Source organism: Solea senegalensis, linkage group LG6 (genome assembly GCF_019176455.1).
Source record: "Solea senegalensis isolate Sse05_10M linkage group LG6, IFAPA_SoseM_1, whole genome shotgun sequence".
Classification (NCBI taxonomy): domain Eukaryota; kingdom Metazoa; phylum Chordata; class Actinopteri; order Pleuronectiformes; family Soleidae; genus Solea; species Solea senegalensis.
Window position 1 is genome coordinate 20,861,139 of NC_058026.1, and position 24,955 is coordinate 20,886,093.

The window sequence follows — 24,955 nt, forward strand, 5'->3', positions numbered from 1 at the left end:
ATTTACACTTCAGCACAGGAAGAGCCTTTGCAGTTTTGGCAACAATTTGAAAAGACATGAACTGTTACGATTTTAAAGAAAATGAAAAATGCATGTGTTAGAATTGAAGATCCACATTAGCTCTGAAAGAGCTTGCACTTTCCAGATTTTAACAATATTGTCCTACGACAAGCTCTCTCGCGTCATGGATCCATACCATCAGTCAGTCTGTGATTTGGTCTGCCTCATCCCTCTGGGTTTACTTATGGCACTTTTCTACTCTACAGTCGTGGCACGGCACGGCACGGCACGGCACGGCACAGCCCGGCTCTGCATGGTTTGGTCGGTTTTTCATTACTATAGTACCTCCTCAACAAAGGCGGAGTCATCATAGCACGGCTGCATGAAACTGCCGCGATGTTGTTTTGTACGTGACACACAAAACTAGTGACTTGTAAATCATTAGAATCAGTTCAATAAAAAGATTTGTTCACAAAATCGTGACCGGAGCACAGATATAATATAGAAAATAGATAGAAAATGTAAAAGCCACATCTGATGTTTGTCTTTCTCATTCACCACATGTGCAGTCTATTTTCCCATAAATGGGAATACAATTTGCACAATTGACATCATGTTCAACTGTGATTTAGACCATTAAATCCCCAGGAAAATTATCACTTATGTTATAAATTTTCACATATATTCCCATTCAAACTTAGTTCTTTATGCAACCAGTAGATTTGCCCCTTTGTGTATAAATGCTGCTTCCATCCTACTCCCTATAGGCTTCACCTTTCAAACTGGAAGTCTATGTCCATTTCTGATATACAGTCTATGATCACAACTAGAGAAGGCACTCAGCAGCTCAGGTTCCCAGGGTCCGTTCACGCGTCATTCCCGTTTTATCCACTGTGTGCTGCATGGACATTTTAATTAAGAAGCAACAACAACAATGCAGCATTTCTGTCATAGATTGTGCCCAAATCTTGGTGTTTACACACACAAATTAGAGAGAAGTACGAGGTTGATGGTCAAGATACACTTAAATAATGTTACAACACAGTTTCCTTTAAGGAGCGTGAACTGGGAGCTTCCCCTTGATCCCCACCCTGAAACATGAAGTCGTTCTTGATGGTTAAAGCTCATTCTGTTGTACAGATGAAATCCAGCTGCTTATTCTAAGCGAATGGATCGGCATAATTGCAATTTTAGTGGGACTATTACCTATTCCAGATGTGAGTCATTCTGCACAAGCTGCCCAGCTGACTTTGACATTTGCTTGATTTTGACAGCAAGAAGACCGTCAGACCAACACAGCCCTGCTGCACTGGCTTTTAATGTTCACGGTTTTGTGTTTGTTTCCTTAAAAGTGTGGTGGATACATTTATGCCTACAGTTGTGTGTGAGTGATGACTGCAATAAAAACCCTCCTGACATCTAAAGCAGCAGTAGCTGTGTTTGAGGTGCAGATCAAACACATGCCAAATGCATTTCGTTGACCACTCGCACTCTGTGAAACGTTTAGTTTCTCTCTAGAATTGTAAATTTTCCATCACACATGCCTTCACGTCAGATAATGATGCTTGTTGCTTGTGAAATGCTTAATTTAATACAATTTAATGATCAGTTTAAAAAAGGGAAATGTGCCAAAGTGCATTATGGTTCTACACTATATCAATATAGATATCTCGATGATTTTAAGCTTTGTGGCAGGAAATGAAGGAACCTTTTAATATTGTACGACATGTTCATTACATGTGTCCCGCTATATCGTGACAGTGAGCTGCAGCTTCAGTTCACCCCTTCCCCCTTTACTCGGTAGGAAGGAAACCAGAGCAATGTGTGTATGTATGTGTGTTTGACACTGTGGCTGTGTGTTAATGTGTGTGTGTGTGTGTGTGTGTGTGTTAGCAAGAGAGCGAGCAGTTTTGCTCATATTATATTAAACAGGATTTTCCCGAGCAGAGTGCTCCTGCTGCTGAGCTTCCGAAGTCTTCCTCAGGATTCCCTCCTCAGCACAAACGCTGCCGCTGTGCTGAGAGCCCACTGTTTGTTTTGGAGCGTCATTGTTCCGGAGTTGCAGGAGTCATGAGTCAGCGCTGCCGTCACTCCACCCACCTGCCGTACAGTGCTCAATTATTAAACATCTGGGTGCTTTTATGTCACCTGGCTCTCCCTGATCTTATTTATAGCTCATTCTCATATGACATTTATTGGCCAAGGGAAAACCACTTCTCCTCACAGTCAAACCTTTATTGTTCAGATATTCTATGGAAAAGTGTTGGCCATTGTTGTTCAAGGTATTAGAGTTCAAAGAAATACATTTTTTTTATCTATCTATCTATCTATCTATCTATCTATCTATCTATCTATCTATCTATCTATCTATCTATCTATCTATCTATATATATATATATGTATAATTAAACAAAATAATACCTGATTTGATCTGTTTGGTGTTGACTCTTGACAGATCTATGTGAATCTGTCTAATCGTGTTTTTCCCTGACATATATTGCAATTATAATTTGAGCTGTAACTAACGATTATTTTCTTAATCGATTAATCTGTCGGTTATTTTCTTGATTAATCGAGTTATCGTTTGGTCCATAAAATGTCAGAATGTTAGACGTTAAAAAAAACGGTGATCAGCGTTTGTCAAACCTGGAAATGATGACGTTCTCAAACCAAAATGATTCAGTTTTAATGATTTCTTTGTTATAAGAAGCTAAAACAATCGAAAATCTTTTTAAATAATTAGCTTAAATTCTATTTAGACAACTATTCATTGTGTAGCCCTAATGTGCACGCTGGTTATTCCACCAAATACACAAGTGCTGATCTTTGCTGGACCAAAGCAACAAGCATAGAAATAATAGCATTAAGTCTCGATTTCTGCAGAGTCTCCACTTCTCTCTCTCTCTGAAGTCATCCCAGTGATGCAGTCTCTCCAGTAAAATCCCCTCTTTATTTCTAATCCCAACTAAGGTTTTTAGAAACCTGGCTTTCATGATCACCTGCACTACACCTGTTGCTCTCTGTACAACATAGAAAATTAGGCCTTACATGAGTCAGCGTGCCACTAAGGAAATATACAGGAACTCAGTCACTTTGAATTAAAACATGTCCTAAATAAGTAAATGCACAATAAATGGTGGCTAGTTGTAGCCATGCAGCTAATGCTGAGTTATTGGATTCATTTTACTGGGAGAACTTGACCAGTGACATGAAAAAGATCCAAATAATATCACTGAACGATGTTTAATCTGTGCACAATAGAAGCAAAGTCTCCTCCACTTTAATCAGTTTAAAGTGCTTGACAACAGTATCACACACCTGTGTGTGTGGTCTCATGTCTTAAGCTGATAATCCACTATCTAATTTTATTGGATTGTATATTCTGATTGTGATTTTTCTTCTCATCATACATCAACAGCGTCAGTGTTACACCGAAATCCATAATAATGGGAAATGAATAGCGACGCGCTCTTGCTGGAGGATTTAGCAGAAGTGTCTTCCATCTTCACAAAGTATTAACTCTCTTGCATGACCTTCATTTGATCTCTGTGCGTGTCGGAGCCTGGTGACATGCTGGGCCACTGGATGCACACCAAGGACGCCCTGATGGTAAAACGAGACATGATCATGTCCCGTCACAGTGTCTGGCCAAACCCATGACCTGAAGAATCTCAGTGTCTCGCTAATGTGATTAGGAGATTACACCACTTCTCCCTTTCGCTGTCTCTCGCTGTCATATGATATTATGTTTTTTCTTCTCATACCAAACGTTTCCTCGCCGGTTATCCTCAGTTTATGTGGCAGGACACCTTTTATGAGTGCACAGCCTTTTTTTGTTGTTGAAGTCGCAAATGTTTGTTTCTGCTTTGTCCACATATATTTGAAATCATATTAAACTTTATTTCAGATACGCTGTATTCACGAGTACGCAGTGGAGGCGCCTCTCATTTACTTGGAAAGCAGCAGTGTCAGGTGTGAACTGCATCTTTCAGTAGTCTTGAAAATGGGAACAAACATTTTTTATGCACGTGAAAATTTCAAAATAATTGGTACAAAAAAAGAAAAAAGATTTATCAAATGTGTCTTGCAGTAACATCCTGCAGATTAGGACAGCGGAACCAATACAACCAGGATGTCATGATACCAACACCAGGAAGTAGATATTCTAACTTTTGCACTGGACCAAAAAGTCATGTTTCATGTTATGTTAAGTTGTCCTCAAATAATGTGTTTTGAGCAGCTTTGTTGTTTTTGTTTACCATGAAATTGGTCTTAAATTCTACTCCATTTAAAAAGTCTTGAATTGAACTTGCCTTACGCTGTAGGAACCCTGTCGGACGAGGACACTGCCCTGCTAACCTCCAGTAGCTGCCTCCAGCACCAAACACCCTTTTTTCTCATGTTTTTGGTTGAGGGCACACTCAGTTTTATTTATAGTGATTTGCTGTGTGTTTAAAAGTAGTTCTTCTTGGTTATTATTGTCTATATAGTCTGTCTGTTGAATGGATCAGTCTGGACTTTATTTCCAGGTCGATTCACATGTCCAGTTGTTCGCCTGACTGCCCCGGCCGTGTGTTTTTTATCTGTGTTCATGCATGAAGAAAATTTTTCTGTGGAGAGTCTACACACACACACACACACGCACATGCACACTGTGATGTGTCAGTGAAGAACTGTGTAAGTCTGGCTCTGTGTTTAAAGCCAGTAAAAACACTTTGTGGACCACAGACACACTATCCTTTACTATTCAGACGTACATCAAAATTCAGGAAATAATGATTTTAATCATTTTCTGGCTTCTTTAGTTTCCTTTCACTGCTGTATTTTATAACTGTACTCACACGTTTGCAGGAGGGACTTAGGTGTGAATCCCTTGACCAAACCTTCTGGAGGCCAATATTCTTTTTTAAAACACTTTACAATGTAGAGTAGCACATAATCATGCCATTCCATCTTTATAACACTTGCAGTTCAACGTTTTAAGGGAAAACTTAAGTGAGGGGATGGTTGGAACAGCAGGCACTAGAAGCTTTGGAAAGCTTGGTTTCATAGCACTTATTTCTTTAGTGAGTCCACAGAAATGAGTAAAGTACTAAAGAGTAATTAGATTACTCTTTATGGAGATTGTAAAAGTACAAGTATGTTACCAGAAAATGACTTTGGTCGAAGTTGAAGACACTTTTTATAATATTACTCAAGTAAAAGTCTTGAAGTATATGACATTTACTGAACCAAAAGTAATTTTCTGAAATGAAATTATTAAAAAAGTGAAGAGTTAGGATTGAGCCATGGTAGCTCAGTGGTAGGGCGAGTTGTCTTTCACAACTGGAAGGTTGTGGGTTCAATTCCTGGCTCTGCTAGTCTATATGTGTCCTTGAGCAAGACGCTTAACTCCATGTTGCAGCTTGTGAATAGGCAAAACTAGAGTGTAAAGCAGCTCATCAAAACAAACTAATACCATGCACATTTTCAGAGGGAATAGTGAGCAAGTTTAAGGTGAAGTTTTAAGTTTTGCAAATGCCAACTGGAAAAATTGACACTGTTTTTTTTTGTTTTTTTAAATGTCATAATCCAGACCAAAGCTTCTCTTCTGGTGATGGGTTTGCTACAAAGACAATATATCACAAATGTCTCTTATTCTATACCTGAGCAACACAACACGAGTGTACAACCACTGGCAGCTCCAGATAATCTCTTTTTAATGCAGCACATTCATGTCCCTGCACACACACACACACACACACACACACACACACACACACACACACACACACACACACACGCCACCACCTAGAGTGTGACCTTATATTTTCTTAATGAGAAGCTTAGCGTGTGTGTGTGTGTGTGTCTCTCTCTTTGTGTGTGAGTTTGTGTTACACCACAATGACTCCACAGTATTTGTACATAACTCAGCACTGCATAATCCTGTGCTGTTTTGTTTTGTTTTTGCACATTGAGACAAAGACTCAAAAAAGGTTCTTGTAAATGTTTAATACTGTTCAAAAGTCTAATTTAACATGCACAATCTGTTGTTCATGTGCAACTGCAGTGTTTTCTCTCCAAAATCAATTTCCATTTTTTTGTTTCTCTTCATTTTAAATTGTTAATTCACTATTTGCAGTTAATTGTAAATAACTGCCAGATATTGAACGCTATAAATGTCTTAGGAGGACATTTTATTGGCACATTCATGGCTAAAATAAGGAGGACATTTTGAGGCGTTGGTGTTAAAGGATCAAGTTTCCAGATGCATTCATTATGATTATCATGAGATTTACAGTATAAGCCCTAATATGGAATTATTTGTAAAATAAAGTCCCATCAAACCATTCCAAAGGAAATACTTATACACACAGCATGGGGCCCCTGGAATATTTTTTTAATCTTATACTGTAGGGGCCCTCAACTGAGAACAAAATTGAAAACCTCTGAGTTTGTTATGGTTATCACCAGTCCGAATTCAGCAACTGACACAAAAAATGAAACTGAAAGCAACACATAAACAGATTTATAATAACATAATAATGTTGCACAGCAGTTGTGTTTTTAAGTAATCAGTATTAATACAATTTGAGATTTAATAGACAATTAGTGCATTGTAGTGTTTCCTTTATTTACTGTGTCTTATCAATTCATCAAAAAATATTTAGCCTAAATGAATAACAGTTTAGCATTTGCTTATTTTAACCATAAAAGGACCAAAAAATATCCTGTGAGTAAGGGATTTTGCCCAACTTTCAATTTCTGGCAGTTATTTACAATTGGCTGCATCTTCAAATAGTGTATTAACGATTAAAAACGGAAAAACAAATGTACATGAACACTAGATTTTGCACGTTAAATTTGAACAGTATAAAACATATTTAAAATAAATCTTTTTGCATTTTTGTCTCTATGTCCAAAAACAGGACACAAATATGGAAACTATGTATGGACGTTTTTCCGTTTCTGGTGACAGAAACGTTGATTCGTCAGTGAAATTATCGTAATAACAGAGCCACTGCTGGTCTGAATGTAGGTCTGACATTTGTTATCAAGCTGCAGAGACAACTTGCAGAAAGCTGACGTTGCTTTTGTCTGCAGGAGAACTTGATCAATACAAGGGTCCTGCTCACTCTCCACACAGACAACATGGTGGAAGAGGCATGTGAAGGAAGTTTGTCTCTCTGTTTGTGTTTTGCGCAGTGTTACTCCTGAGTGTGAGTCTTTGTGTGTGTGTGTTTGTACATTTGCTGCAGTGCCCCTGCTGAAGGGCATGCAGTAAGGCCCTGGTCAGCATCATGCAGGACTCCTGGGACGTCCTGGGGTTTTGGGATCAATACTTTTCTCCTCCGTCTCCCCACCACACTTTCCTCACCCCTCCTCACCCAATCGCTTGACTTTGGGCTATTTATGGTACCTCAGTGGATTAACAAGACCTCAACAATCAATGGGCCAATCTTACTATGATTGTACTCTCCCCTCCTCTCCTTACTTTGTGTCTGTGCTTGTGTCAGCTCTTTTTCTGTGGAAAACTTTTGTTCTCCTGAAATAATAATAATCATAATAGGTGAATAAAATCAGTTCAGTGTCACAACCAAAAGCAGAGGGAATGTGATTTCAAATGCAGGTGTAATGTGATACGGTCTGTGTTTATATGAGAGTTTACAAAGACTTTGGCCTATGGTGGTGAAGTGGCAGCCTCTCAAGTTGCAAGTAAATGATTTGCATGGAAGATTTTTTTTTTAACTGCTCACTACTTAACAGTGCAGAGGAGTGTCTGCAGAAATTGTCATCCTTAATTTGGTTGACAGAAATAACACCGCCTTACACCAGCACGAGTTTGAACCACATCTTAGTTCATGTGCTGGTGTAATGGTGTGATTTCTGTGAAGTCACACCCACATGAACCACCACCACATGTTTTAATTCTCTGACAATGACTCGCTCGACGTTTCAATCCCGTATAAAAAGCTCACGCAGATAACAAATTAAAAGTTTGCACGTTGTGTTAATACTGACATACAGCACAGAAACTAGTGACGTCACAAATCAAACCCCTTTTATTACTGCACTTGATATATGTCAGTAGCTTTTTTATTTCACTGGGAAACACTGTGCAAATACAATATAAGTAGGAATGCACGCTATTTTTGCCAATATCTGATATATTGGGAGTGCTTGGGCCGATAACCAGTATGATGTCTCTTCTGTCATTTAGTGTCTTCTGTAGTGAAATTAAAATAGTATTTGTCATACTCATGTAGCAGTTTTTTCCGCCTATTGTTATTAGTCATTAGTGATATTGTCAGATCTTGCCATGTTTGCCGATATCCAATGATTCATTTTAGAGCCAGTATCTGCTGATAATATTGTGCATCTCTAAATGTAGATTTTTTTTAAACTGCTAATATTCCAAGTTGATTTAGATTGATTGTTTTTGCGAGTGTGTGTGTGTGGTTGAACAAAACAAGCTGTTGAAAGTTAGTCATCCGTTTGGTTATGAAAAAAACATTTGATGTTTGTTTTTCTATTTTAATTTGAAAAAAAATGATTTTGATTAATCAAATAAATAAACATCTAAATAATAATGGAAGCACCGATACGTAGTAGCTTAACATGAAGAGCAACTGTTGTTTTAGGAAGTGAATGAATAAATGTCTAATTGCGTATTAGATATTGCGTGTTTAACAGGAATTGTGATTGCGTTTAGGTTTTAGATTATAGCTTATTAGTATTTTGTACATAATAATAAATACATGACAGCAGCTCTACCATCCAGATCTGACACTGTGCCCACACTGAGCTCATCAAAATGTCACATGCTCTCCTATTATGATTTGTAAACCATCTGTAGTCATTGTGCTTCGCTGCTCTCTTCAACAATAGTGCAGAGTTGAGCACAGTGGCACTCTGACCCCCCATTTCCTTTAGTGGCAATCCTAATTAGCTAAGTGACAAACTTCTCCCGTGCCATTGTTAATGTATCAGTGTCATGACTCCCTGTGGAGGGCAATAACTCTGCTCCAGTAATTATTTAGTGATGATTATCATGCACTTGCTCATTGTTAGATGTACTAGTAATAGAGCAAGAGGGGGAAGGGGGAAACACTGAGGGACAAGGATCCAGGATCTGCTTTGTCTGATGCTGAAAGGTGTGTGAGAGGAACACAGCCATCACATCAAGTTGACGATGTGATACAGTAGAGTCCAGTGGGAAGAGGACATGCAGGGGTAGAAGCAGGGGGAGGTTTGCTGTTTTTAAACTAGTTCTAGTCGAGTCATTTAATCACAAGTCCAAGACTTGGGAGACTTTGCCCGAACCAGGCACCGACTGAGCAAATCCAGTTGTCCATCACACTGATGTCACGCTATTTTATAATCTATTTTCCTCGAAATGGGAACACAATTTCCATTAACTCTTCAGGAAAATGTTTACTGACATTATACTTCATGTGGAAATTGGCTAATTTTCCCTCAAATGGAGTTCTTTATGTAACCAGAGGAACTGCCTCCTAGTTTTTCTGTTTGGCTTAAGAATGGACCTGAAAGACTATCTATCTGTCTGTCTGTCTGTCTGTCTGTCTGTCTACAGTGCGTGGGAATGATAGGGGGATGAATCGCTGTATGAATAGCCTGGCAGGGAGGGAGGGAGGGAGGGAGGGAGGGAGTGATGTGGAGGAGAAGAAAGTGGAGGAAACATCTACATCATATTCACACCAAGTGCACAAGAGCACAGTGTGTGCATTTATCAGACATCATTGTACTGAGTCACCAGAACAGAAGTTAAGTGAAAAGAATGCTTACATGGTAATTAAACAAATTCGGAGTCTGATTTTGTTTGGTGGTTTCAGTGCCTCCATCTTATAGTACACGTTATGGACTAACAGAGACTGTAACGGCATATTCAGATTCATACTCTAATATGGAGTCGGCTCCCCTTTTGCAGCTTCCACGCTTCTTGGAAGAGTCTTTCTCAAGATTTTGAAATGTTTCTGTGGGAATCTGTGTCCACTCAGAGCATCTAAGAGGTCAGGCACTGATGTTGGACGAGAAGGCCTGGCTCACAATCTCTGTTCCAGTCCATCCCAAAGGTGCTCGATGGGGTTGAAGTCAAGTTTTTCCACACCCAACTTAAACCACGTCTTTACAGTCCTTGCTTTGTGCACTGGGTCACAGTCATGTTGGAATAGAAATGGTTCTTCCTTAAACTGCTGCCACAAAGTTGGAAGCATGAGCTTCCTTGAGCCACATCCTGTCCTTTATCTAATTGTCTCCCTCTATCAAAAGGCACCTGGATTCAAATTTAAGCTACAGTGTAAAAGAAATAGCCAAACATTGCACTTGTATTGATTAGCCCTTAATGACCTTTTCTGGCATAAACACTGACCTTGTCAGGACTAGTAGTCCTCATGGAGACTAAAACCTGGTCCTAATGAGACAGAACGTAAGAATTAAGAATTTCCAAATGAAAGGAAATCAATAAGGATAACTGTGCAAACCTGTGTGTGTGTGTGTGTGTGTGTGTGTGTGTGGGATCAAGAGTTACAAATAAGTACGGATAATTGGTAATATACAAAGTGTATTGGTATTTCCCACACCTTTCAGAATTATAAAAACGTGATAATATTGTGATCATTTCTGAGGAGGTGAATATGACGACAAAGATGACGGTGACTGTGCTCACTGTGATGTTTCATCTCATTTCCAGCTGCATTCTGGGGTGACATCGCTTTGGACGAGGAGGACCTGCGGATGTTCCAGATTGACAGGACGATAGACCTCACACAGCACACACACATGCACACACACTCCCGGCAGGGGCACACATCTGGTGAGTGGAATTCAGCATCATCAGAAACACTCTTTTTCCCTATCAGCTGAGAATACCAGTATTTGGGCTGGGAATCACAGGGTATCTCACGATGTGATGCGCGATACATGGTCCAAGATACCAATATTATCACGATACAACGATTCTGCGATAAGTAATATATTGCAAGACAATCATACAGCGATACATCACGTGCAGGATTCCTCTATTTATTCACAACATAGAGAACAAAGTGCATAAAGTCTATGTATTGAACGTGGATGGAGCCTCTCTTAAGTAGCTTTCTCCACCATTATCCCGCTGTAAACTCGCTCTTCTTCAGCCAGGTAACTTCCACCCCAGTTTCCCTCATTCATATGAGCAGCACCACCATGAGGAGACATGAAGTAGTGACGCGGCGGCGAGTGAAACTGGCAGAGACTTTAGAGACGTTTACTTTAGAGCGCCTTAATTTGTTCATTGAAATATCGACATTTGCCTTTGGTGTATGGCGGAAGGACGATGATATCAGTAAATCGATATTTTTGACCCACCCCTAATAAGATTATTTGTGATTTGACTGTTGGCACTTGTGTGTGTGTGTGTGTTTGTGTGTTAGGTGGCCTGGAAGACCATGAAATTGCAAAGAAGAAAGGGTCGTTATACCTGCTGCTGGAAAGAATACGGAGATTTGGTTTCGGTAAGAACGATGATTATCAACACTTTTGATTTGAATGCTTTAAACGTTTTAAGGACGATACTTTTGGTTTTGGTTTGGTTTAATCACTTAACCACGTGTGTTTCAGATTCCTGTGCAAAGTTACTCAAACATACTGCTCTCCATGTATTTTATTCTGGGGGAGTTTTTTCTGCAGGGTTTTGGTCGATGTTGCAACCATATTTCATAAAATTTGATAGCAGAGCCAACGCCTTGTTTTTGCGTAATAATGTAAAAAAAGAACTGCTTATTAATGCAAACCACTGGTGCTTTAAGGGAAAAGGTCTGTGTTGTCATCGCTTTCAGACTCATCTGAAGAATAATCATGAGGGCTGAATGATTGATATGTTTTTGAATCAAAATGACGATTTGAAACAATATAATTAGCAAATAGTTAATAAGTTAATATTTTGTCTAATTTATGCCTTTATTACTTAGTTGTTCTCAGCTCTGCAAATGTAGCTGAACTGTTGACAGCTCAAGTCCTTTCTCCATAAACTGCACAAGTGGATGAGGTTGAGTAAGAACTCACAACCTTCTTCACTGCAGCAATTAACTCAGAGCAGTTTGAATTACAAATGTTCTTTTCACCCTTAGAACACAGAGCTTTTTTCCATAACTATGTTAAAATGTACAGTATATGCAGAGGTTATGAGAATGTTCACTACAGAGTGTCTTATGTCCATTTTTTTAGCATAACCTAGACAATCTGATGAAAAATGTCTTTCATTTTCACCAACAATACAAAGACACCTGAGCAAAAAGTAGCAGAAATGTTTAAAATTGGACTGAAATTTGGAAATTCGTCACAGTTCAAAGTTCACTTGGCTCGTTCTTATGAACAAGAACAAGAAAAACAGTCTATTTTGTGACTTCTGCACAATTATTGCTACTTTATATCACGACTAAAAATGTGATATAAAATGAATCATATTTTTTAAAAGCCAATATTGAGTTGTGTATTATTCCGATGGCAAATTACCATGGGTGCACTGGCAGCACAGATCTGTGCCGTGTGAGCACTAAGGGTTGATGAAATGCACTCCCACAGTTTTTTCTGACTGACTTTTATTGTTCTTTGACATGAGAACAAACTTTGAGAGGTCACATGTAATTACAATGTCATCAAATAATGTGGAAGCACATTAATGAATTGATATTTCTATTTAGGGCCGCAACTTTTTGCTCCATATATATGTGTGTACATATATATATATATATATATATATATATATATATATATATATATATATATATATATATATATATATATATATATATATATACATATATATATATATATATATGTAAAACATTTGGTTTGTGTACAAAACAAGGCATTTGACAACATAATTTCAAGGTTTAGGAAACAACAATCAACATTTTCTGAAATTTTACGGACCAAGAACATAAGCGACAGATTAATCAATAATGAAAACAATCATTAGTTGCAGCTCTAGTTCTATTAATATCCTTGTAATGTATTGTGTTGGATCACAGGCATTTTCACACTCTCTTCCCTCTCTTTGTAAGACTATCTCCCTAAAAATACAAGCAAGGGAGCTGCTAGTCCCAAGAGCCAAACTGGGAAAGCCGGAAGGACTGGGACCGTCGCGAAGAGCCGTATTCCTCGAGCGGCCACGTCCCGAGCTGAGAGGATATGGCCTGGAGGAGTCATTCCCTACGTCATAGGAGGAAACTTCACTGGTAAGAAAATCCGCTGGACGGTTGCCCACACTGCTCAGCAGTAAAACACACACACACACACACACACACATACTGTGACTGTGGGAGACGCGGATGTAAACTGTGTGTGTTTTAGGGAGTCAGAGGGCCATGTTTAAACAGGCCATGCGGCACTGGGAGAAACAGACGTGCGTGACTTTCATTGAGAAGACAGATGAGGAAAGCTACATCGTGTTCACCTACAGGCCCTGTGGGTGAGTTTGGAAGATGTCTCTGGATGTGTGTGTGTGTGTGTGTGTACCTAGAGTTCAGTAGTGACCTTGTCACAGCGAGAGACGATGCGGTCACTCAACAATGGCTCCTTTTTCCTTCCTGTCCTGCTCCTGTTTCCCCGTCCCACCAATCACACTGTGCTTTAAGTGTTTGTATGTTCGTGCAGCTTTTTTTTCTTTTTTTTTCTCATACTCTGCAGAAGTGCATTGTTCTGTTGAGTGGCAGCACCGCGGGGTCAGAGTGTGTTTGTACAGTGGTGGCACTACTACATTGTGAGGTTGTAGAGAGGCCGAGATGAGGACGACCACAGTTTGTTGCTTCAGGGGCCTGCTGTGTAGATGTTACAAAGAGCTGTGGATTTTCAATGGAAGATATCAATTTGAACAGTTGGAACTTGTGACTGATATGTTTCACTTTTTTGTTTAAGTGTCGAAATGTATATTTTTTACCACCTAATGTTCTACTAACACTTTTTGAACTTGGGCTTTATGAATAAAGGACTTGTGCTCCTCACACAATTATGCCTCAAAATATACTGAATGTTATTTATTTATCTTTTTAACTCTATAATATCAACACAAACATTAGAATTTTTGAGGCAATACCCAGAACCACATCTGCTGATGGAACAATCATAGAAAGAGTTTAGTCTACAATAATAAGCATGTATTGTCTTTACTCCCGAAATAATAACCAACACCCGACACATATCTTTAATAATAACTTGGATGTGCATACAGTATATTTTCATGTTTTTTGCAGCTGAATTAGATTAGTCATGAATAAATGTATTTATTTATTTATGTTTTTAAATGTAGCTGCTACAGCTATTTTCTGTCATTTAGATAAGCTACAGATCTATGTGTTAACTGTTGATACCAGGCGTCTCCCTTCTCTGTGATAGGCTGCCTCCATCAAAGATTAGACGCTTTAATCTGTTGTATAAATATCCTGCAGCTTCTATTTGTCGTGTGTGTGTGTGTGTGTGTGTGTGGGAGAGAGAGACAGAGACAGAAAATTTAACTACCACTGGAATAAAACATTTGTGCCATCTGTTGTGTTAGGCCACAACAGATGGCTGCAAAGTAAAAGACTCCCATCTACTCTGGTGACTCCTGATCCTTAGCCTGCAATCAGCTCACTGGATAACTTTAATCAGATTTATTAGCCTTGCACGGACGTCTCTGTGAACCAGAAAAAGAGAATGAATGAGTGTGTGTGTGTGTTTGTGTTGTGTGCTCTGTGAGTGACAATGTGTGATTTCTCACAGCTCATTCACTTTGAGTCATGAAACTGCAGCGTTTCTGGAACGTACTATGTAAATAAATCCTGCCACTTTTTGTCTTGTTGATATAGTACATGGCAGGAAATCCTGAAAAGAAGTGTGTATGTTTTTTGTGTGTGCGTGTGTGTAAGTTGACTACAACACTGCTGAGGCTTTTTGTGCTGCCAAATGTGTAGTAAATCGCATTCGCCCTTCTCCCTGCTATCCTCTCGCTCTTGTTTCTTGATAGGTGTTGTTCCTATGTGGGTCGTCGAGGCAACGGGCCCCAGGCAATCTCCATCGGCAAGAACTGTGACAAGTTTGGCATCGTGGTGCACGAACTGGGCCACGTTATTGGCTTTTGGCATGAGCACACGCGGCCCGACCGGGACGATCACGTGACCATCATCCGGGATAATATCCAACCAGGTGAGGCCAGATTTATTACCCAGTATGCATCGGGGTCTCTGCAGGATTCACTGAGCACTGTCAGACCACATATAGGCGTGTTTTTAAATTCACACCTGTGTCTGGCTGCGTGTGAATGAGGCTGTTAATGGATGTGAAGTCACCTACACCAAGAGACAGTCCCACACCTTCCCTTCAACACTCCTCTGTACTCAGAGGGATTCACCATCTGACAGGTGTTAGATTAACAGCAAGAGACCTCAAGAGACCTGAGCTCCAGCTCATCACATGCTACTGACCACACCTTCAAATATTTTACACACAGTAAATGCGATTACAGAAGAATTCCTTATCCATTCAGCAGAGGCGGCAACATTACTTGCATTCTTTAACTATGTAGAAGGACAGACGTTTATGTAAAAATACTAATTCAACTTTTTTACTCAAGCAAAAAAGATGAAGCCTGCAAAATGTACCTAAAGCTGCGGTGTGTAACGTTTGGTGTTTTTTGCTGCTGTGGATGTAACAATGTAACGTTATATATGCTGCATCCTTTATCTGAAAACAAGCAAAACTATCAGACCTGAATGAGGGAGCATTTATGTGTATACAGCACCAGAGCAAGAAGTGTTTATCTCATCAAACTGCTGACCCACCCTTTTTTTCCCCTTCTTTTGAGCAGCATAATTCACTTTTTGTAGGCTCTTCTTTGTGTTATCACTCCCAGGCCCACCTGTTCGCTGCCATTTTGCTGTACTAGCGCAATGTTCCTATTGCCTTCTACAGTCTGAATATCAATGGGTTACATGACATCTAACCTATGTTATACTGAGAAACACAGAGAGAGTTGTGTGGAGCTGACAAGACTTTTGACAGGGTTCTATGGGTCCTTGAAAGTTTGTGAATTTGAAAAACAAGAATTCAGTGCCCTTGGGTCACTGAAAGTGCTTGAATTTTGTGCAAGATAAACGTTAAGTTTACATTTAGGTAAATATCTTCCATTGAACATGTGCCCTTGTTTGTTACGACACCACCTACTGTTTCATGTGCCCTGCATTGCCTGATGTACGTAGACTAGGCCTACGCAGAACAAATGTCGAAATGCTAGCGGTGTTGCTCTCCCCGCCATGGCCGTGAGATTCCATGCAGAACAATGAGCGAGTAACGTTAAGCAAGAGAGAGCAAATGACAACGGGATGCCTGGGAAATGCAAATTAAATTGAAAGATCTCTGGCTCACCAAAGCAAATTACAAAGACTGACTTGTCCAAGATCCCAAGGACAATCTCTTGTCCAGATGCAGAGCGTGCTGCACATCAACAAATGTGAACGCCACAGACAGAGCAGCGCTGACAAGTTGCCCTCCCATCTTAAGCTGTGTCGGCACATTCAGTCGTTGAATTTGAGGGGAAATTGGTCGTGGAAAGTCCTTGAAAAATCTTTGAATTTGATGCCAACCAAGGTGTGGGAACCCTGCAACTAGGGAAGTACAGTTTTGTATAAAAGTAAAACAAATAATAATAATAACTTGATAACTTATAACTCTAGACACACAAAATAGGAAAGGTTAACAACCTGCACAGTATGGAATGTCTTGCTTCTCTGAAGTTTCCTGCTTCACTTCCTTCACTTCCCTCTCTGTGTTGTTATGTCTTTAATGGCACAAGTCTTGATGTTAAGAAGGTGGCATGCAAAGACCATCATGAAAATAAATGATTATTCCAGTATCAAGTTTTGAGATTGCATGGAGTGCTGATATCCATGTCCAAATCTGCAAAATAAATACAAAACTTAAGTACAGTGGCAAAGTATTTGTACTTAATTATGTACTTCTATTTAGATTGAAGTGTTTAACTCAAGTGTAGAGTGTTGTGTACATAACACAATGTTTTCTGCTTTCTCGACTATATGTGTACAGGTTATACAGTGCTAATGTGGCATGGAGACAAACTTCCTGATGCTGTTGTCTATACATGTGTATCTGTGTGTGTGTGTGTGTGTGGTTCCCAGGGCAAGAGTATAACTTCCTCAAGATGGAGCCAGGGGAGGTCAACTCTCTTGGGGAACCATATGATTTTGATAGCATCATGCACTACGCGAGGAACACCTTCTCACGGTAACCAGCTGCAACATTTCATCTGCTGACTTGTTTTAAATTTACAAAACTCTGCCAATGCATGCCCTGCCAAAATAAACCTGATATTTCTCAACTCCTGCCTCTCTGTGTTGTGAAACAGTGTCATACTGATATATACTGATGAGATAGATAGATGGATAGATAGATAGATAGATAGATAGATAGATAGATAGATAGATAGAGAGTTTATCAGATGATAGAATCCTGTTATAATGTTTGAAAACAGGATCTGCTTATTAAACCTTTGCTTTACTCCTTGTAGGGGCATGTTCCTCGACACCATCCTTCCATCCAGAGATGAAAATGGGGTCCGGCCTGCTATTGGTCAGCGGACCAGGCTCAGCAAAGGAGACATTGCCCAAGCAAGGAAGCTGTATAGATGTCCAGGTACTTACTGGATATTTACTTTGAGACCACAGCATGTAAATGGATGCTATTGTGCATGAGTATACTGCAGTCAGAAGATGACATCTGTTTATCTGCTCATATCTTTGGTGTAAAATTGGCTGATCCCTCTGTCCCCCAAGGCACAGAGGTGAAGTTGAGTCATTTATTTTTCCATATATTATATACTAGATCGGCTCAAACTGAGCTGTGCGCATTCTTTCTGTGGACACTCATAGACATAAATACAGTCCCAAGCCCCTTACCTTAACCTTTACCATCAAGACTAAACGTTTACCCTTAACCTAAACCTAATTCTTACACACACAGGTATTTGCCTAACAAAGTGTTACCCCTAACCACAACATAACAAGTTATTGTCTAACCTCAACCTTAACTTTACCACAATTAAAATCAAACTCAGAATTGAGGTTTTGGCTCATTGGGACCGGGTTTTGCCCTTCATGAGGACTACTGGTCCTGACAAAGTCATTGTTTATGTCATAAAAAAGTCAAACAAATACAAGTAATTGAGACAAGTTTAGACAAATTGGTCCATAATCTGGTTCACTTAGATGCACTTCTGTCTGTCTATACTGCAAACATTCACATGCTGTACTGTATATATTACAGAATAAATGTAATTATAATATTAGAATGTATATAAATGCATATCATTCTGATCCTGGAGACAGAACAGGACTGCGTTAGTGTGCCTCGCGTTGAAATAGATTCAACTTCAACCTTATAAGGTCATATTTGAGCGATACCATATTTACTGACAGATGAACAGAGCCCCAGGGCATTGTGGGGGGAAAACAGCATGCATGATGGGATAGGAGGGGCACATTTGGCTAACCTCATTTTGACAGACAGTGCTGGCGTTTGAACTCAAAATGCAGCATAAATATATTACAATAATATTGTTGGTTATTTATCCATGAATGGCCACACAGTATTTTCCAGTGTAATAAAGTAAAAGTATGCAAGTCTTCCGTATTTAAAGTAAATGAGTCAACTGGGAAGTTTTAATGCCGCCGGGTGGTGACAGGGCTCAGTGAGTGTGGTTGGACTGCTCAGACATACTTAAACACATGGGACGACAAACAAACAAACTGCAGCCTCCTACATGTAAACCTGAAGGAAAACAAAGACAACATGAAACATGACTTTGTTTGGGAGCGTAATCTTAATTCCTTTACAGTTTTCTGGCTTATAAATACATTTCAAACAGTTTCCATATGGACAGATCAGATAATGCAGACATGAACATTGGCATGTTGGAGTTGTTTTGACAAATTGTCCAAATTGTATTTATTGGTGATTTGGATGAAGGGGGAGAAAAAGAAAGAGCTTTGTGTTGATTGAGAAAATTAATAGATATGGTAGCCAAAAAATAAAATAAACCCATCTTAAATCATCAGTGCTCAGCTGAAAGGATTTCACATAACAGCAGGACTGTGACCGCAAAAATGTAACTCAGTGTGTGTGTGTGTGTGTGTTACAGCATGTGGAGAGACGCTCCAAGAGTCAACAGGCAACTTCTCATCTCCCGGTTACCCCAACGGATACCCTTCATACACACACTGTGTCTGGAGAATATCTGTTACACCTGGAGAAAAGGTATATTACTATTATTATTATTATTATTATTATTACTCATTTAAAAGAGACAGTGTAAGTTAAGTCTGAACTAAGGGCTTGGGCCAGAAATATATTTGAAGAGTTTTTCTGTCTCGGAGCAACAGCTGGTGGGTGGACAGTGTACAGTTGAAACATAACATGTGGAATTCCTATTGCGTGTTATGTTATGTTTGGGTTTCTTTGTGCATGCTCCACAGTTCCCACCCTGTCAGGCTTTGACTTATTTGAAATATTAGAAGGTGCTTGTACACAGAAGAAAAAGAAGAAGAAGAAAAAAAACATGCATGTTTGGACTGTTGGAAGACTGTATTTACGTCTACCAGCTCAAAGACTTTAATAAATTAAAGTTGGTGCTTGACAATGACATGCTACCAACTAGCCACCAGCGAGCTTGGGTGTTTAGCCAGAGAAGGCAGTACATACACCTATTTTTAATTAGTTAATTCAAATACTTCAAGTACTACCAAGAGTTGGACACTGAATAATATTACTAGATAGCCATATACTGTAGTTTTAACCTGAAACAAGTAGTTTAGGTGTAGTTTCTCTTTAAGTGTACATGGAAATGTACTGAATGAGTTGGGATCTGTATCCACATCACCACCAAAAATCTGATTATTTCTTCCTTGGGATCTAACCTACATCCCTAGAAAATGACATTCAAATCTTTATTTTGGAGGCATGTTGCTCACAGACTGACAAATGTGGCCAAAAACATGCTTGATGAAGGTAATGAAAAGTCGCTTTAGCTCCCAACACTACAGCTACAACCCTGATCCTCTGGTCTCGTTTACATTTAGATTCAGAATAAATGTATTAAATGTGAATTTTTTTTCCTTTACTCAGATTGTTCTCAACTTCACCACAATGGATCTGTACAAGAGCAGTCTGTGCTGGTATGACTACATCGAGGTCCGAGATGGATACTGGAGGAAAGCGCCGCTGCTCGGTAAGATCAAGAGACGCCAGAGCTGAGAGAGCGGGACAGCACTCAAAGGATAAGCTCATCATTCATCACATGTGCTTTAAAAGAAATTCATGTGCTCATGTGAATTTTATTTTGTTGTAGTTTTTATCACGTCTCCCTACCGTAGACGTATTCTTCACGTGACTTTTCCACTAAAGCCGGAGTTGAGGACTAAAAAATAAATAAGTAAAAATATATATTCTATTAAATGTAACTTTGGACGACGCACACTTGATTTGCGTAACTCAAAGACGTTTTAAGCCTCATATTAACTAAAGATGGAGGAGGAGTGTGAAATGTGTTGCCCGTTATTTGAATAGTAAGCACATTTTTAATAGAGAGAAAAAGGGTGGAGGGCAGTTTTTTATGTGGAACTATAAAATACTTAATAACAGACTGGATTTAAACTGCCATACCACAATTTATGCTACTTAACTAACACATTTGAAGATACATGATTTTCATTGAGGGTGAAACATTGAAATCACCTTAAATATTACTGACTACAGTAAAGGTTACTACTATTTTATATAATAATGTATTTTACTTATAAGTGCTTTCCAAGAATAAGCAGCTAATAAGGAGTAAATTCAGTGCATGTAACAATAAATAAAAGAATGATAGCAAGAAAGTAAAATGACAATATTAAAAGAGTATGGCATAGTGGTGTCATCATATCTTTTGTTGTATATGTCACTTTACAATATGAACTAACTGTGTGTGCATGTGTGTGTGTGTGTGTGTGTCTTACAGGCAGGTTTTGTGGAGATAAAGTTCCTGACGTCTTGATTTCCACTGACAGCAGAATGTGGATTGAGTTCCGCAGCAGCAGCAACTGGGTGGGAAAGGGCTTTGCTGCCATTTATGAAGGTGACTCCTTTAACTGATCAATCACACTAATGAACACATGAGTAATACATAAACATTCATGCTGTGAAAGGAAAAAAGGGAAGAGACTTTTGACGGGATCAGTGTATAGTTAACCTGTCCTGTCCCTCTGTCTGTCTCTTCTGTCCAGCGATCTGTGGTGGGGAAATCACCAAGGACTCGGGACAGATTCAGTCTCCCAACTACCCTGACGACTACAGACCGTCCAAAGAGTGTGTGTGGAGGATCACTGTGTCCGAGGGCTACAACGTTGGGCTCAGCTTCCAGGCCTTTGAGGTGATTCAGTCCCTGTGTGCTCGTGTGCACTCAGACGCATGTGTGCGTGTGAGTGTGCTGCGGAATGTCTGGGTCAAATTTCACGCTCGTGTGGCTGTTAGGAAGTTAATAAAAGTGCTTGTGTGTGTGTGTGCGTCACATACAGAACAGACAGTTAAGGATAAGTGTTGTTACACTGCAGAAATTGTCAGTTTGAACGAGAAGCTTCACTTTATCGCTGCAGCTCAGATCAGCCTCTTTACAGCTGTTCCAGTATTAAACACTGTCTGTTCTATTCTATTCTTCAATATTATGGTATTCTATAGTATATGATGTATTCTTTTCACTTCTGCTCTGTTCTATTCTATTCTATGATTATATGGTAGTATGTTGTACTCCTGTCACCTTCATTCCACCTTTCTATTCTATTCTCACTCACTCATTGTCTGACGCTTTTTCTTCCACAAGAGGGTCGCACGATTCTATTCTATTCTATTCTATTCTATTCTATAGATCAAAATGATTGAATCTGACAACATTTAACCCCTTAACACCGAACGTATCGCAGACGACATGTTTGAGCAAGCGCACTTGCATTACGTCAATTATGTGACGGTTTTGTGCTTTTTGGAAAAATTCCCTCGAGGACAAAATGTGTTTGTGATGTACATATACATCTAAATAATTGACTTGACATTCAAATGTTATATCGTGTTCCTTCATGAATGTCTCTGCAGATCGAGAGGCACGACAGCTGTGCATACGACTACCTGGAGGTTCGAGATGGACCTCTGGAAACAAGCCCCCTGATTGGTCGCTTCTGTGGCTACGACAAACCAGAGGATATGCGCTCTACGTCGCACACACTCTGGCTGAAGTTTGTCTCCGATGGGACGGTAAACAAGGCTGGCTTTGCTGCAGACTTCTTCAAAGGTGCGTGTTTGTGTCTCTGTTGACTTTGTTCTTCACATGACATTTTAGGACCAAAACATTGCGCTGACGTGTGTGTGTTTTTCAGAGGAGGACGAGTGTGCCAAACCAGACAATGGTGGATGTGAACAGAGGTGTGTAAACACTCTTGGCAGCTTCAAGTGTGCCTGTGACCCGGGCTATGAACTGGCTTCTGACAAGAAGAGCTGTGAAGGTAACGGTGACTGCATGTGCATTCCTTTGTATGACGCTGCATGTTTCTGTAGGATGTGAGTCTGACTAATCAGAAGGAAAAAAACATCCGAACAGCCTCCATCAACAGGAAAAAACATCTGTCTGACACAAAGCTGCATGCCTCGTTGTTCCAGTGCCACAGATGCTGTGAAACATTTTTCTCATACCTTATCCATTGTTCAGGAGTGTCATTTACCCACTGACATTCAGACTGTGCTTCCTCTGCCCTCGCCAAAAAACACTCATATTTAATGATTCAGCAAAACAGCCCAATAATATTTCAGAATTTGGATCATTCACTATATTTCACATACAGTTTTCATAATCAGTCACTACCGTGTGGTCAATGTAATGTATGGCACTGTGGTGGAGCGTGTCATCTTTCAAGCAGAAGGTCAAGGGTTTGCTTCCTGACATGTTTATGTGTCTCTGGGCAAGGCACAAAACCCCTGGTTAAAGCAGCATTGAGTCGTCATCAAGACTAGAAAAACTGCTGTATAAATCTACTACTGTTGCACAGCAGACGGTGGCAGCGTAATATGTAAAGTCTGTTTTTAAGGTGTATTTTTACTATGAGTGGTCTGTATATATACAGCACTTTTCTAGTCGAGATGACCACTCAAAGTTGCTTTATACTGCAGTTTTGCCATTCACTCCACACAGCTGTCAGGACTAGCAGAGCCAAGAATCGCACCCACAACCTTTGTGTTGACAGACGACTTGTTCTACTGCTCGTTATGTGCTTTCATTACCAACTAATAATGACAAGACATAAGACGTAGAGCCACTGCTGTTTTAATATCAGGAATCTGTAATATAAAGGTGTGACAGTGTCTGAGTATACCTTTTTTTTTTTGTTTTTTTTTTACTTTTTGACAGACAAAATATTTATATACCACCCATATGTTTGCATATGAAGAAAAACAGCATCCTTTTGGGATGCACAGGCCACCGTACTTCACTGAAATGCTAGGGACCGCCTTTATTGAACACATATTCCAATCTTCCTCCATACTGCAGGATGTTTTACAGCATGTCTCTGTGTGTTTGCAGCGGCGTGTGGAGGTCTTCTCTCTAAGCTGAACGGGACCATCAGCACTCCTGGTTGGCCTAAGGAGTATCCACCAAACAAGAACTGCGTGTGGCAGGTGGTCGCTCCCACTCAATATCGCATCTCGATGCAGTTTGAAACCTTTGAGCTGGAGGGCAATGAGGTGAGCCGCATGTTTTGTGTTAATTAGAGTATATGTTATAGAAGCACATGGTATAGAAGCCTTATTTTGTGTGGTTTAGGTGTGTAAATACGACTATGTGGAGGTGAGGAGCGGCCTTTCGTCCGACTCTAAGCTGCACGGTAAATACTGTGGCACCGAAGTCCCTGAAGTCATCACATCGCAGTACAACAACATGAGGATTGAGTTCAAGTCTGACAACACTGTCTCCAAGAAAGGCTTTAAGGCTCACTTCTTCTCAGGTAAGACAAGTGTGTGAGTGTTTGTTGGGTCAACAGTGTCATTAATGCCCAAGGGTCTTAAATAAGTTTTTGCTTGATCAGGTTTTCATGTATCTCCACTTCACTCATCAAACTCTAATATTTCATGATTTTGTATTTGTTTTGATTCGTTTTTTGATTGAGTGGTTGATGTCATGTGAAGTTTGGCCAAAATAAATCAAATACCTCATGTGTACACAAGATGTTGGGAAAATCCAACATTTTTTGGACCCACTTTGATGTGATGTGATGTAACATCTTACACACAGAACGAGAAAAGCAGATAAATGGTATAATGGATAAATGTTTCATTAGTTGTGTGAATATAGTAAAGCATTGGAATTTCTTAAATTCCCTTTTCATTTGTAATATGGTCTTAAGTTGTATTGGTTTGTCGTTAACACTGATTAAAAAAAAAAAAACTAAAGCAACATTTTAGTTGATGGCAATGTGCCGATGACCCATATATTGTTAAGAGCATCCATGTTTTTTTCCACATTCACACACGATCAAAAACCTCTGAGTATGTGAATGTATGACTAGTTAAGAGAGTTAAACGTCTTCAGTAGAAATATGGCAAGAAGATTGAAGTTTTATGTGTTTCATGCTTAAACTAAATTCAGTCAGACTCCGTTTCCGCTGTCCACGCTTGCTTTGTGTTTATTTATGATTGTCCATACGTACGTCTCCCTCCATACAGCATCAGTTTCTTTTGCTTGTCTTCACGTGCTGTGTCTGTCTGTCTGTCTGTCTGTCTGTCTGTCTGTCTGTCCTGCGGTTTATCCCGAGCTTCCCTCAGCTGGGCTCCATCCACCCCGCACTCTGTTTTGTCTCCCTCAGACAGGCTGGCTCTGTGTCAGGAGCGTATGTTTGTGTTTGAGTCA

At 39.7% G+C, this 24,955-nt stretch overlaps 1 protein-coding gene across 4 annotated transcripts in view; it reads left to right on the forward strand.

Moving 5' to 3' along the window:
- tll1 (tolloid-like 1) overlaps nucleotides 1-24,955 on the forward strand; it is a 44,402-nt gene that overhangs the window by 7,734 nt on the left and 11,713 nt on the right. For all 4 annotated transcript variants that reach the window (XM_044029115.1, XM_044029113.1, XM_044029116.1 and 1 more), the window contains 15 exons: nucleotides 10,691-10,813; nucleotides 11,412-11,492; nucleotides 13,044-13,217; nucleotides 13,333-13,450; nucleotides 14,984-15,162; nucleotides 17,151-17,256; nucleotides 17,540-17,664; nucleotides 19,169-19,284; nucleotides 20,152-20,254; nucleotides 21,026-21,142; nucleotides 21,291-21,436; nucleotides 22,153-22,348; nucleotides 22,434-22,559; nucleotides 23,633-23,793; nucleotides 23,873-24,053. In XM_044029115.1, the coding sequence (XP_043885050.1) occupies nucleotides 10,691-10,813; nucleotides 11,412-11,492; nucleotides 13,044-13,217; nucleotides 13,333-13,450; nucleotides 14,984-15,162; nucleotides 17,151-17,256; nucleotides 17,540-17,664; nucleotides 19,169-19,284; nucleotides 20,152-20,254; nucleotides 21,026-21,142; nucleotides 21,291-21,436; nucleotides 22,153-22,348; nucleotides 22,434-22,559; nucleotides 23,633-23,793; nucleotides 23,873-24,053 (2,052 nt within the window). The remainder of the gene's footprint in view (nucleotides 1-10,690; nucleotides 10,814-11,411; nucleotides 11,493-13,043; nucleotides 13,218-13,332; nucleotides 13,451-14,983; nucleotides 15,163-17,150; nucleotides 17,257-17,539; nucleotides 17,665-19,168; nucleotides 19,285-20,151; nucleotides 20,255-21,025; nucleotides 21,143-21,290; nucleotides 21,437-22,152; nucleotides 22,349-22,433; nucleotides 22,560-23,632; nucleotides 23,794-23,872; nucleotides 24,054-24,955) is intronic.